This window comes from Trachemys scripta, chromosome 18, assembly GCF_013100865.1.
Source record: "Trachemys scripta elegans isolate TJP31775 chromosome 18, CAS_Tse_1.0, whole genome shotgun sequence".
Taxonomy (NCBI): domain Eukaryota; kingdom Metazoa; phylum Chordata; order Testudines; family Emydidae; genus Trachemys; species Trachemys scripta.
The window spans coordinates 16,265,034-16,280,154 of NC_048315.1; the positions used below are offsets into that span (position 1 = coordinate 16,265,034).

Consider the following 15,121-nt stretch of genomic DNA (forward strand, 5'->3'; position numbering starts at 1 on the left):
AGGCTGGGGCCAGCTGGGGGTCTGCAACACCGGAAACTGGACTGAGATCACCAGATCACGCCTCTTCTTGACAATCCAGATCTGGCAATGGCCAAGCTGATGTCTGTTGGTCTGACACAGGACTCACTTCTGCTCCCATTGAAGCCAGGGGGAGCTTTGCTATTGATGTCAATGGGAGCAGAAGCGGGGGCACGCAGCCCATCCGATAAAGTCTAGCAATATCCAGCCCCATAGAAGGATACACAGATCACTCACACCAGGCCTGAATTCGGTCCAAGGTGCCCTGTGATCGCAAAGCCCCCCGTTCCCTGTGCGTGACCTCTTCCCCGACGTTTGTCTGTTCAGTTGGGAAGAATCCTTTTCACATTCCGACCGCCAGTTCGCCAGCGGGCGTGCACCACCCAGGCCTGCGCGCTCTGGGATGGAAGAGGCGGGCGTGCCTGACTTCAGCCACAAGTTTTATTGTTTTAGTATGAGCTCACCACACTTTAGCAAGCCACTATTGCGGTCTGTGGTACATTAATACACATCGGTTGTAGTTACACTCAATGGACTCAGATTTGTACAGCATTTGTACATAGGAAGGGGAGGGAAAAGAATCAAATAAAATAAACATTAGCAGTCAAACCATTTTTTTTTATCTTAACCTCACAAAATTCGATAGCCAAAAAAATGACTAAGCTACAAAATTGTAATACATACTGTACGGGTAAAATGTTATCATCCATTTATACATCTACTATCGCCTTTATTCTGGTAACTTACATGGAGGCCTATAGATTTTAGTGGATTAATAATTCCCTACAAGATAGTGGTGAACTGCTAAAAGCTGCTGTAACAATGGGGTATTGGAATCTTGTGAAGGTTTCATTTGCATCTTTTTGTTTGTTTTCATGAAACCATCATGCATATCCACTGAAAGTCAAAGGAACTGACCAGAGGAGGGGATGGGGCAGTAGCTGCTATGTCTTGACTATAAATTTCGGACCCATGACTGGGTAAGGGTGTTAGCATGGGACTGTGTGTCCGCTTCACTTTTCTGAACTCTGAAAAGGATAAAGCCAGTACTGCCATCCAAATGCTTGTAAGATTTCTCTTTAGCTAGGATGAGGGGAAAAGGTTGCTAATCTGGAGCTTCAAGAGCCTCTCCGGCTGGCCTGGAGACTTTATTCTTCAGATGATTTCTCAGCCTTCAGTGGGAAAACAAAACAAAAAACTCTTCCAGCCACTGAACTAATACAATGGATAGAAAGTCCAATTTTCAACAACGTGGACTCATAATTCCTACGGATTCAACCACTGTGCAGGCCCTTAATTGCTCTTTGAATGGGAAGGGCGCATGGGTGGAGCAGACAGCTCAGCACTGTTTTTCCAGGTCACTAGCTCTCACGCAAGACCCCTTGACTGGAGAGGAAAAATTCTCCTCTCTCACCCACACTGCAGTTGTTGATCCCTGAGGCATATTCTGCACACAGCCCTGGGTGTGACATCAGCATGGAACATGCAATGGAGACAACCGTGGGGGTCACGGAGGAGAATGCAGCCCCCTATCTTACTTCAGATTTGAAGCTCTGAACAAGATCCCTGGGATTAACGCTGACAGGAGATTTTCAAATGGGAGCTAGGCACCCAACTCCTACAGACTGCCAATGGGAGTTGGCTGCATACCGTCCCTTTGATGACCCCCCCCTCCACTTCCCCCCCCCCCAAAAAAAATACCGAGGATGCCAGTTACACAGAATGTTGCAGAGTACTTTATGTGCCACTGTACTGGGCAAAAGTCGCGAGAAGCTTAGAAATAAATGTGGTGGAAGGGGACCCTCTGACTTGTCACTTTCTGTGTTTCGTTCTAATTTGGTCTCCTAAAATCTATGGGTGCAGCTGGCACCTGAGCAGAGGGCCAGCATGAGCTGTGTGCACTCGGGAAATCCCTCACCGCTGTCTCTGGTGCCTGTTTCACTTCTGCAGGACACAGGCCTCGTGCTGGCCCCGCCGCACAGGGAGGAAATGCACCCTGTGTGATCTGCATTCCTGAGCCATGCAGCTCCTGGCTGGGCTCTCCTGAGCAGGGGCATCTGTTTCGGCTGTAACTCTCCCGCCCGCAGGGCGAGCTGGAAATGGGGCGCTGAGCCTACATGGCGGGGTGCACAGGGGCAGAGCCTGGGGCTGCACTGGTGTGTCCCAGAACGGGTTCGCCCCACGCTGGTGCTCTCTGTGCAGAGATCTCTTTCCAAAAGGGCAAACTCAGAGCCCTGACAGCGTGTGATTCAGTGCGGCCCATTGCTGTCGTAAGGCCATCCAGGCCTATCCCTGGAAGGCTACTCTCCCCTCAGTTATATCCTAGAGAGCATTAGATCCTGAGAAGACAGTCAAAGCCAGCTTACCAAGCAGGCTCTCTTCTACCTTCTCCCTGTCACCAAATGGACTCAGGTGCACTGGCCTGATACATCTTGATAGGTCAAATTCTCCTCTGGTTTCAGGGCAGTGCCACTCGCTTCAGAGCTTTGCCCCATTCAGCCCAGCCCATAGAGCACACCTCCCAGTGGGCAGCTCCTGTTTGAACCCGGGGAAGCAGGAGGGTTGCAAAGCGACGCAGAAAGTTGCCATTTAATCCTCTTTAAATAACGGGGGCTTGTCACTTGCAAACTAGACAGAAAATAAATATAGATTGATTACAAAATCGAACCCCCCCCTTCCCACTTGGTAAGTCCCAGGAACTCCTGTGCACTCACATGGGTGCTGCCTTCCCTAAGCCCTGGAAGGCGTTTTCCAGAGCCCGTGGCATTGCCCCGCATGCTCCCATTGACAGTCAGTGGGCATTTGACCATTAATTTCAGCAGGAGCAGAGTCAGGCAGCCAATGCTGGACACTTTTGAAAATACCGCCCCCAAAATGATCAAAACGACACCTCCTGCTGATCCTGAGTTTTGCTTGGTTATTACATTTGACACACTTGTGCTGGGCTTTTCAAAGGAGACTAGGGGAGTCAGGTGACAAGTCCCATTGATAGACAAGGAGCTTTTGGGTCCTTAGGCTCTTTGAAAATCCAAGCCTGAGGCAATGATTAGTGCTTTATTCTTCTATGCAGGTAGAGGGGGGTGGTTCCACACCGCAGGACCTGTCCCACCCGAACTCCCGTTAACCCTCAACTCATTAGCCAAATTTAGGCTTCTTCTCCCAACATGCCTCACTTTCCTGAACCCACCTCCTTATCTCAACCATTGAAACAGAGCTGGTCTCCACCATCCCCACCAGGTGAAAAGGGCCTAGCTCTATTTCACTGCCCGGCAAGAGGTCTGGTGGCTTCCCGAGTGCAGGAGACTTGGAGGGATGGGGCAAAGCTCTTTCCCAGTTTGCCTCGGGCTGCCCCAGACTCCGTGCGGCTGGAGAATTTCAGAGTAGCCAAAGTGGCTGAAGAAAAATCAGACAGGAAAACGAAGGGCCAGATTCCCAGCTCATGTGCAACGGTTCTGCTTCACACCTATGCCGTGTCCTGCCACGCTGGGAGCTCTTGTCCATGTCCACGGGAGTTCTAGCCCAGGATGTGCAGCGGAGAGCAGAGCAGAGAGGTGGACTTGATCTAGGCATTTCAGAGAGGCTCCAGAGAAGAGACGGAGCTGTTCACACCCTAACGTCGTTTGGTAAATATGGCCAAAATGCTGCATTTCCAGAGAAATAGGAAACAATTTGATTTGTGTACCTCCGAAAAGGGATTCTGCAATTAAATTCCCTCAGAGGAGGGCGGGGGGAAGGATCAAACAGCATCAAGAACAGTCGTTTGTTTCCATGACGAGCCGCTTCTCCCCCAGAACCAGGGGATTGCCATTGATGGTGCCATTGTTTCCCTGGTGCTGCAATGCGTCACTCCAAGCCCTGCCCCCCATTCCAGGTACTGATCCCCCCTTGGGAAACTGCCCCATCCCCATCAGGGGGTTGAATGGAGCCTAAGAATCTGCTGCTGCTCCCTCTGGTCCCAGGGTATCGAAAGGCGAATGCTCCTTTTCAGAGCCAGGGGTTTGTCTCAGACACTTAGGACCATATTCCACCCTCACTCCACCCAAGTATCATCCCATTCAGCCCAATGGGAGTTTAGTGCAAAGACTGAGACTAGAATACAGCCCTTGGCATAGGGACCGGTCCATGTGCAAATACACACAGGCAATGGGGTTCCTCCTCCTGCATGGATAGTTATTGCAGATGGATACAGAGGTGGCCAACTGGCTCTCTGCACCCACAACGGCAACAGTTCTTTGTGCACATCTGGGTGCTCAGTTGTGCCTGGATTTCTGTGCACATGGCATGGAGCTCCTGCTTTACAAATGTGCCCTTCAGTGTCGTTTTGGGGCCCAAACCTGCACCCCGAACTCCCACTTTCAGCAAGTAGGGGGAGTCTGAGGTGCCCAGCAAATAGAGGAAAGAACAGAAAACTGCTCTGGTTACAGCTGGAGCTCTCCTGCTCTAGACGGCCTTTGTTTCACTATCCTCCTCAGTCCCTGGTATAAGGCACTCTTGCACAAATGCTCCCAGCAACATGTTACCCTCTCCCGTCGGATATTGTACTGAAAATGGTAGGGGCAACCCCAAAGCAGCCTACTGCAAGGCTGGCCCAACTCTTCCACCTAGTGAGTACCATTCTGTGGATAGCAGTGGAGAGGGAACCAGAGCCTAGCAGCCTCTGTCCCATGCGACTACATCCCGTGTGTGGGTTTTCTACTCAGACCCTCACAAACAGGCACACAAAGGTTCTAGCCAGCTGCCTCCAAAGCTTTGCTGTGTACGGGCCTACAGTGCCACCACATGCCACAACACCCCCATGGGCCCTGGCTCTGGGCCCCAGCACAGCCGGTCCTGCTAAGAGATCTCTCAGAGGAGAGAGGCTAAGGAGACCTGTACTCACCCCCACCAGAGGCTCCCTCCTCTTCATCAACTCAGAGTAAACACTGACTCACAAACAGCTGAAATAAATTATATCACCTGAAATCAGATGAGGTACCACCTGTGCTATCATACAGTACTAAGTGGAGTCTCCGAGGGCTACAGCTGAGAGGTCTTCTATGCAGGGGAGGGGGAGGACTGTCCCAGCAGTTCTTCTTCTACAATCCATGCTGACTGGCTTGAGCACAGCCAGCCTACTAGGTTTGACTCATTTCTGAAGTTCTTCATACTAGGTGGGTGGGTGGGTGGGTGGGGGAGAGGGTCAGGGATTACCTGGCGTGAAGAGTGCAGCCTTTGGGAGCACACTTAGGAATTTTCTAATGCCCCAAGCAAACCCCTTTGCATTTCCTCTAGGGTTCTAGGAATCACCGATGACGTTTCAGCCATCAGCTCTCAACCAGACCACATTGTTCAGGTGGGATGAATAGAGATTGTTCACTCGGCCGATACAAATTCCACAGTCAAAACCGATACGGATAAGAAAGCAAAACAAAAGGATCTTTACACAGGTAGGTTGCCATACCGCTCTTTCTGGAATGCTGCTCGTCTTAGAAAATACAAACCAAGGGATTGTCCTACTTAGGTCAGTTAGTACATTATAAACAGTCCTGCTTTTAAAGTCAAAATACTGTTGCTAGTCTTTAGGAGGTGCATCCTTTTCCTGTTGGGGCGCAGAAGGAGATACTGGCATGAAATGGTCCTCTCCAGCTCTTCTTCTCTATCAGTGCTTCTCCTGGAAGAAATGAGACTGTGTTAGGAAAACAGAGGCCTTGGCAATGAATATGTGATCAAGGTAGATCTAGGTTACCAGACCCGCTGGCTATTTATCCAAGGAAGCCAGCAAACTTCAATTAAGGGACCCCCAGATCATCTAGTCTAACCTCCTGTCCACCATCACAGGCCACCAACACCACCCAGCACCTGCACACTAAACCCAACAATTGAAATTAGACCAAAGTATTACAGTCCACAGGAGACTTGACCATTATGTGTCACCGGCAGAGAACAGTGGGGACCGAGGTGCACCAAGGCACAAGGCCACTGCAAAGACAGGGAAATGCTTAAGCAAGAAAAACCCAGATGACCCTGGCAAGTGACCTGTACCCACACACCGCAGAGGATGGCGAAACTGACCTCCCCCCCAGGGTCACTGCCAATCTGACCTGGGGGGAAATTCCTTTCAGACCCCCACCACATCACGAATGCCTAGACCCTGAGCGTGTGAGCAAGAACCAGCCAGTCAAGCATCTGAGAGAGAAAACGCTCGGTGCCATCTCAGAGCTCTGGCCCTTCCTGTCCAATGTCCCATCTCCAGTCCTGGCCATCCCTAATGCTTCAGAAGAAGGCATTAGAAGAGGGGAGGATGGTCATTTTTCTGCAGACAAGGACAATCTGCAACCATGGGGAAATGGCCATGCTGCTGCAAGGTGCCAGGTACTTAATCAATCTGACCCATGCTACTGGAGGAGACAAAAATTCTGAGACCATGGACCTTCTCCCTAGGCTCTGAGAACCTGAGACAGCATAAAAGTAAGCCTCCCCCGGAATGGTCTATACTGTGAAATACACAGAGATCTGATGAACTAAGGAAGGTTCTAACTTGTGCTGACACGGGAAGAGAGACATACGAGTGCTGATCTGGGAGAACTGTCCAATATGGAAGATGTATATGGAACTTCTTAGCTTCACCAGGTCAATAGTCCAAGGCATCACAGTGTGCACATTACTAATTTCTTTGCATGGTTTTTCTTTTCTTTTTTAAACTGGAAGCTCTAGGACCCAGAGGTTTTCAAAGCCTCCAGCAACAGCTGAAATCTGTACTTTCAGTTTCAGGCCAGTCCCAGCTGTGGGTGCAGCTGCTCCAGGGAATTGGTTCTAGTGCACTCGGGAAGGAGAGCTATGCAAAGCCCATTGTTCACGTCATGGTCAGAGCCACGCTCCAGGGGATGAGCTCAGTGTGAGATGTGCCTCTGGCACAGCGGAGACCCCACGGAAGAAGTCCTGCCTGGGCATTTTTTTATTCAAATAGCTCAGTATTGTATAACCTACCTCCTGCTTGTGGGATTTATCCTGTTGATGGATCCCATTAGCAGATCCCGAGTTTCCAACAGTCTGTAACAGAACAGATGAGACTCGGTTGAAGATGGGCACTGATAAAAAGCATCAAACTCCCCAGAAGCTTTGACATTTGAGGTGACAACTCACTCCCCTTCATACAGATCCGATATTAACTGCTGCGTGCTGGGAAATTAGAATGTAAAGATCCCATGGTGCTCTTGGCAAGGAATTCTTAACCTCTGCATCCTGACCAATTCCCCAAGGGGGTGGGGGAATTGCATTCTTCCTAGCAATGGAATTTCCCCCTGTAGTTTCAACTGGGCAAGGTCCCATTCTTTGCGCTCAACTCCTGGGTAGCGTTGCCTCATGCTGTTGGATTTGCTAATCTGCAAAGTGACTGGAGTTCTCTGGGATACCAGGCATGACAGAAACAGTGCGGGTTCACCACTTAGTGCCGGACATCTCTAGAGATGAGTCAGCCAGGCAGAATAGGCTTTTGTTCCTACCTTTAAAAACACAACCAAGTTAAATGTTGACCGGGGCTCTCTAGCAGTGAGAACAGTGTCCTTATCCTTTGCAACTACAATATAACCAGCATGAGACGAGGGCTGGGAGCAGCCTGAAGTGTATGACTGCGACATGCCAGCTTTCATTCAGAGTCCCTTCAGCACTGACACGATTGACAGCTGTGAAGCCACCACCCATGCATTGCTGATGGCAGCATGGGTGGATGTTATAGTGGAGACTGGAGTTTTAACTATCATAGAATCATAGGACTGGAAGGGACCTGGAGAGGTCATCTAGTCCAGTCCCCTGCACTCAAGGCAGGACTAGTATTATCTAGACCATTCCTGACAGGTGTTTCGCTAACCTGCTCTTAAAAATCCCCAATGATGGAGATTCCACAACCTCCCTAGGCAACTTATTCCAGTGCTTAACCACCCTGACAGTTAGGAAGCTTTTCCTAATGTCCAACCTAAACTGCCCTTGCTGCAGTTTAAGCCCATTGCTTCTTGTCCTATTCCCAGAGGTTAAGAAGAACAATTTTTCTCCCTCCTCCTTGTAACAATCTTTTATGCACTTGAAAACTTATGTCCCCTCTCAATCATCTCTTTTCCCGACTAAACAAACCCAGTTTTTTCAATCTTCCCTCATAAGGCACGTTTTCTAGACCTTTAATCATTTTTGTTGCTCTTCTCTGGACTTTCTCCAATTTGTCCACATCTTTCCTGAAATGTGGCACCCAGAACTGGACACAATACTCCAGTTGAGGCCTAATCAGCGCAGAGTAGAGCAGAAGAATTACTTCTCATGGCTTGCTTACAACACTCCTGCTAATACAGGGGTTCTCAAACTGGGAGTCGGGACTCCTCAGGGGTCACGAGGTTATTACATGGGGGGTCGCGAGCTGTCAGCCTCCATCCCAAACCCTGCTTTGCCTCCAGCATTTATAATGGTGTTAAATATATTTTCAAAAGTGTTTTTCATTTATAACGGGTGTCGCACTCAGAGGCTTGGTATGTGAAAGGGGTCACCAGTACAAAAGTTTGAGAACCACTGTGCTAACACATCCCAGAATGATGTTCGCTTTTTTTGCAACAGTGTTACGCTGTTGACTCATATTTAGCTTGTGATCCACTATAACCCCAGATCCCTTTCTGCAGTACTCCTTCCTAGGCAGCCATTTCCCATATTGTATGTGTGCAACTGATTGTTCCTGCCTAAATGGAGTACTTTGCATTTGTCCTTATTGAATTTCATCCTATTTACTTCAGACCATTTCTCCAGTTTATCCAGATCATTTTGAAGTATAATCCTATCCTCCAAGGCACTTGCAACCCCTCCCAGCTTGGTATCATCCGCAAACTTTATAAGGGTACTCTCTATGCCATTATCTAAATCATTGATGAAGATATTGAACAGAACCAGACCCAGAACTGATCCCTGCAGGACCCCACTCGTTATGCCCTTCCAGCATGACTGTGAACCACTGATAACTACTCTCTGGAATGGTTTTCCAACCAGTTATGCACCCACCTTATAGTAGCTCCGTCTAAGTTTCCCCTACTTTGTTTATGAGAAGATCATGCGAGACAATATCAAAAGCTTTACTAATGTCAAGATACACCACATCCTACCGCTTCCCCCCATCCACTTGTTACCCTGACAAAGAAAGCTATCAGGTTGGTTTGACACGATTTGTTCTTGACAAATCCATCCTGACTGTTACTTATCACCTTACTATCTTCTAGATGTTTGCAAATTGATTGCTTTATTATTTGCTCCATTATCTTTCTGGGCACTATCATTGCCTTTACCCTTGAGCTCTGTCTACACTACGGCTTCCCGTCTTGCTACAACCAGTAGTGGCTCAGGGCTACTAAGCTAGTACAGGCAGACATAGCTAGAGAGAAGAGAAAGGCCAGGCTGAGTTTTGGAAGTTTAGATCCTAGAAATTCAGGTTGAGACTTTAAAAGGAATCTATTTGCCCAGTGTTCATTCCTAACTGCACTTGGTATTGCTTCTTGCATGACAATCAATCACGCTGGAGTAACGTCCCAGGTTGCTTCATCCCGGCATTTGCAGGGCCCTCCAATTTTCTGCAATACAGTAAATTCCCCAGTCCCTGCAGAAGACACACAGCCTGTGCCTTGAGTGGCAGCCACATCCAACACTACAAATTAGACTTGAACTTCGCCGAGTACAAGGTCACTGGGAATGAATAACTGGAATGTAATTTGCTAGAAACTAAATACAATCTCCCCGAGCAATTATTACAAATTCTTTGAGAAGAAGCTTGAGTGCCAAATCCTTGTCATTTCCTGGAAAGCTATGAGATCAGGGTCTCCAAAGACATGCAGGACGTGGAGTTTTTTGTTTTATTACAGGCTAATACCTAGCCGTAGTCATGGTCACAGCAACAGTAAAGTGCCAGTTCCTTGACAACGAGATGGAGACAGTGCTATTACACCACAGCTCCTGGTCTCATAGCGAGGCCAGCCATGCACATCAAGGGAATCCAGAGCGTGTCGGCTGATAAGCCTGCAAAGGGAAAGCAGCAGCACCTTGTGGTAATGAGCAATTTCCTTCTTTAGAGTGTTGCAAAGTGAAGGCAGTGCAGCTGAGAGACAAGGGGACATAGACGCCGACTTCGTGGGTGCTCCAGTGCTGGTATCATCCCAGTGCTGGAGCACCACTGGGGAAAAATTGGTGGGTGCTCTGCACCCACCGGCAGCTCCCTGCCCCGCCCCCCCACCCCAGCTTACCTCCGCCTCAGTCTCCTCCCCTGAGCGCACTGCGTGCCTGCTTTTTCGCCCTAGCTCCCAGCACTTGTGCCGCAAAACAGCTGTTTTGCGCGGCAAGTGCTGGGAGGGAGGGGGGAGAAGGGGGGATGCGGCACGATCAGGGGAGGAGGTGGGGGCCGGGGATTTGGGAAAGGGGTTGGAATGGGGCGGGGAAAGGGTCGAGTCGGGGCGGGGCCAAGGGTGGGGGGGCGCGAGCACCCACCGGCGCCAGGGAAAGTCGGCACCTATGCAAAGGGAAACAGTGGCAAGCTTGATCCCCCAGAAAAGTCTACTGGAGTCTTAGGGATGATTGTTTCTGCAGGTCAGGGAGAGAGCAGAGTGGAGTGGACTTACACTGAAACTCAGTATCTAATCAAGCACAACCAGAGTCCAAGATTGTTTCAGTCCATCCCATTGTGCCCACTGGCCTCCATTTAAGGGGTCAAAGTCCTTGGCCTTATCCTTAAATCCTTGTTTAAGCAAGTTCCCCTGGACGTCCCTCTCCTGTCAGAGAGAAAGACTGGTCTGCAGTTCAGGCACTGCACTGACACTCAGGAGATGGGGGTTCAGTCCTGACCCCACTGCACACTCTCTGTGTGACCCTGAACGAGCCATTTAGGCCCAGGTTTTTAAATGTGTTTAGGCGTTGCTGCACGCAGTGTTGCAACATTTGATTTAGGAGCTTAAATCTCATTTTCAAAAGGGATTTAGGCACTAAGGAATCTAACTACCATCTGTGTCAATGGGATTTTGCCCCCCAAGTGCCTTCATCCCTTTTGAAAAAGAGATTTAGGCTCCTAAATCAGTTAGAGATTGCAATGCTGAGCACAGGTATTTTTAAATACCTTTAAAAATCTGGCCCTTAGTCTCTTTGTGCCTCAGTTATCATCTATAAATTGGGGATGATATTTGCTTTCTGTCACCCTTTGTCCTGTCTATTTAGCTGGTTAGTTCTGGGGGTCAGGGACTCCTGTGTGTGTGTGTGTGTACAGTATTGGCTGTGACTCTTTGTGTGTGTGTACACAATACTGGCTGTGACTCTTTCTGTGTGTGTGTACACAGTAGCTGGCACACTAAGGGGGCCTCCGAGTGCTATTGTAATACAAATAAATAACATGGAGCAAAGTAAAAAATCATGTAAAAAAATATTCTATGAAAAAGAAAGAGAAAGATTTCCCTGTGCCAACAGGCAGGAATTGCAGAGATATTTCATCCTTTCGGGAAAAATAAAAATAAATACCATTTGTGGAGAAGGAAAAGTGAAAGGGAAGATCTCTCAGCACCGACGGGGTTTAGCATTCCTTCCAAGGGGGGACAATACCCACCATACTACTGGGTATTGTAGCCATTATGACACATTTTAGTTTAAGACATGGTGATTACAACAGAAGCTAAAATAACTCTGGAGACACTGGCAGGATTGCATTATGGCTTGGACTACAACAAAGCTACAGCTGTGGTGTGTGGTACGGAATGAAAAATACACAGCTCTATCTCACACAAGACAGGTGGCTGCTTTCCCCACTCTTCTGTGTGCAGAGGAATCATCTAGGCCAAACCAGGCATTCTCGTCTTAGACTTGTCTCGTCTTCAGGGCAGGCGCCATCCTTTTATTGTGTGTTTGTACAGCACTGAGCACAATGGAGCCCGGGTCTCTGATTGGATCACTAAGTGTTACTGCAATACAGATAATAAATGAACTATCCCTCCCCCGCCCTGCAGCAGACTTTGTGGCGTTCTGCACTTGGGGAGAGAAGCAGGATAGCCATTGGTCCAGATGGCCTGCCATAAAGTACCTGGACCTGTAACAGCACAGCATGGCAGAGGAAAAAATAACCACAGCCCTAGCCTCTGTGCGTAATGGTTTGGTCATATCATGCAGTATTAATATCCTTCTGAATGTGCATTATTAGCAGCATGCACTTGCTGTAAGAGATGAACATTTTTAGGACAAGGTAGATGAGGAAACATTCAATCACGTGTAAGGTGTAAAAACACCAGCTCTCTAAGAGATGTAAACTGATTGTAGACTCGAGTTCAGAGAAAATGTTGTCCGAAAAGCAAAAGATAGAGAATGAAAGCGCTTAATGTAAATAACAGGGCCTTTCCACAGAAGCAGCTCCCAGGAACAATCTCAGATACACTAAGGGTAAATGACAGAAAAGGTTGAGCATGCCAAGATAAATTACATCAACTCTCAACCTCCACTTTCACAGCAGAGGATGCAGGAGAGATGCTGGAAGCAGTTCTAAATTGCCCAGGGGAGGCAAAGGAAGTACTGGAGGAAATCAGAAGGATTCTGTAGCAGGTGTTTGAGAGACGGACCCGTTTGGCATCTGACCAACCCCCTAGTCAGGTACAGTCCAAGAGTTCTGAGGGAACTGGTAAGAGAGATGGAAAAACCTTTCCCAGGTGGATCTCTATTGAAGGACTTGGAAACTGAAGAAGTATGTGTTGGTGGGCGGCAGGGAAAGTGAATTCTGACAAGAACAAAGAAGAGGGATGACATAAAATGTATTTTTCACTTTTTATGTATCATTTTAAAGGAGATAAACAATGAAAAATAATCTTAGCCTATAAGCCAGGAACAGTGCATTAATATAAACCAAGAGAAAAAGTCTCTCTCTCTCTCTCTCTCCGTTAGGCCAAGTGAAAACCCAGCCAGGGTCACTGCTAGAAAGAAAACATTTATTAGGCTGTTCCCAGTGGTAATTCCCATCTAGACACAGATACACAGGGCCTGGCTCCACTTTGGAGGTGTAATTCCCACCTTGAGGAGACATACCTACGCTTGCTCTGATTGACCTAGAGCAGGGGTTCTCAAACTGGGGGTCGGGATCCCTCAGGGGGTCACGAGGTTATTACATGGAGGGGTCGCGAGCTGTCAGCCTCCACCCCAAACCCCGCTTTGCCTCCAGCATTTATAATGGTGTTAAATATATTTAAACGTGTTTTTCATTTATAATGGGGGTCGCACTCAGAGACTTGGTCTGTGAAAGGGGTCACCAGTACAAAAGTTTGAGAACCCCTGACCTAGAGTGCTAACAATATAAGCGTAGCCACATCAACGCATGCAGCAGGAGGGTCCAGCCATCTGAGACCATAGGTACACACTCAGGCCACTAGCCCTCCTGCTGCTTATGTCACCATGGCTACGCTGCTATTTTTAGTGCGCTAGCTCAATTGGAGCTAGCACGGATATGTCTACGCAAGCTGGAAATTACCCCTTCCAGCCTGAAGTGTAGAGGTACCCACCCACATTCCCTTTCTATGCGCATGAATGCGGCCAACTCTGGTGTGAAGCCGAGTAGATGTCTAAAAACCATCCAGCAGCACCGTATTTACAGGGTAAGAAAGGAAATCAACGCTATACACATATGAAATGAAGAGATACACGTGACGTTACCATTTAAATAGGTCGACTGTAATTACCCACACTGGAATTTGGCGCAGGATATCGGAACTAATACCCGGTTCTTGTGAAGAGTGCCGGAGGATCTATAATGATCCACACACAGTCATACAGTTGGTTTTAGATCTCATCTGAAAGACAGAATCTGTAGCAAACACTGCACCCATGATGCTTTGTTCCATCAGAGGGAAGAGGGCTATCACGACCTACACCGCCAGTTTGTTTTCCTTGGTGGTGTGGGGCCCTATCATAGCGTTGCTCTGGGCACGTCGCTGCCGTGGCGCGAGCGATCGGGTAACTCGCTGCTCCGGTGGGGGGAGTGCACTACCTGTGTTTTCTCCGAAGAACTTCTCATGGCCTCCATGAGTTTCTCCATTTGCTGACCCTGCTCCAGTGCATTCCGCAGGACGTCCTCCGTGCTGACCAGTCGGTGCTGCAGCCGGAGAACCTCAGACTCTGACGAAGGGTCAATCAGGGAGTATCGCCTTTGATCTGTTACCGATTTCTCTTTATCCTTGACATTTAAAGGTTTAAAAAAAAAAAAAAAAAAGGCAGGGGAGCAGGTTAGACTCTGGTAAAAACATAGAAACTAGGGACAGACTACATTTGAGGGTGACTAGTGCCAAACTCTGATTTCAATAACAGATCAGAGGAGACTGCAAGTTTGGAGAGAACCAAGTATTAAATGCAACAATGAGCTACTCAGATTTGTTGCTAGCTCAGATCAGTCAATTACTTAAGTCTCCACCTCTAGAGGTTGCTGCAGTCTATAGGAATCACACAGAGGCAAATCTAGATCTGAAAAAAATCATTAAGTCACATTAGCTCTTCTTGTCCACTGGGATCTTCCTCTATCCCCTTATCACGGAATAAACAACAGGGGGAAACGAGCAACTTTGTATTTTCTTCCTAGTCTTCTCTTACTATTTTATTTTAGGAAATCTGACGCCTCGCAATGAATATAGAAAACAAAATGACTCCAGCTATTGGTTGAGATGGGAAAGAAGTATTGCCAAGATTTTTTTTAAACAATCCCTTGAAAATAAGTGTAGGTATGTGAGGCCTTACTTATGCAGATTATATTATTTATACAGCACTATAAGTGTGCATGGCATTTTGCATCATTCAAATAAGAGAATTCTCACAATTTTATTATGAGTCTCATGGTATTTGGCGTTTTTCTTAAAGCCCCCGCTTCTGGAGGCATGTGATTACACAAGAATCTTAACTTTCATTAAAAAAAAAGTCAGTTTCTAGCCATCACAGTTGCAGAGAAAAGATGGGGAAAAAAGAAGATCCAGGTGCATCCTAAAGGCTCAGAAAAAAAGGCAAATTAAAAATATATATTTTTTAATAAAATCATGACTTTCCAGGGCTTGATTCACAATTTTTTTATTTTTACATCTGGGGTTGGCAATCCAGATAAAATGAG

The 15,121-nt window shown here is 47.8% G+C and overlaps 1 protein-coding gene across 1 annotated transcript in view; it reads right to left on the reverse strand.

The window, feature by feature from the left end:
* Positions 1-445: 445 nt before the first annotated feature.
* The window catches only part of CLIP2 (CAP-Gly domain containing linker protein 2), a 125,396-nt gene continuing 110,720 nt past the window's right edge, over positions 446-15,121 (reverse strand). Inside the window, exons 15-17 of the mRNA XM_034752210.1 lie at positions 14,018-14,203; positions 6,985-7,047; positions 446-5,668 (exon numbers count right to left, since the gene is read on the reverse strand). Of these exons, the coding sequence (XP_034608101.1) occupies positions 5,657-5,668; positions 6,985-7,047; positions 14,018-14,203 (261 nt within the window). The 3' untranslated portion in view covers positions 446-5,656. The remainder of the gene's footprint in view (positions 5,669-6,984; positions 7,048-14,017; positions 14,204-15,121) is intronic.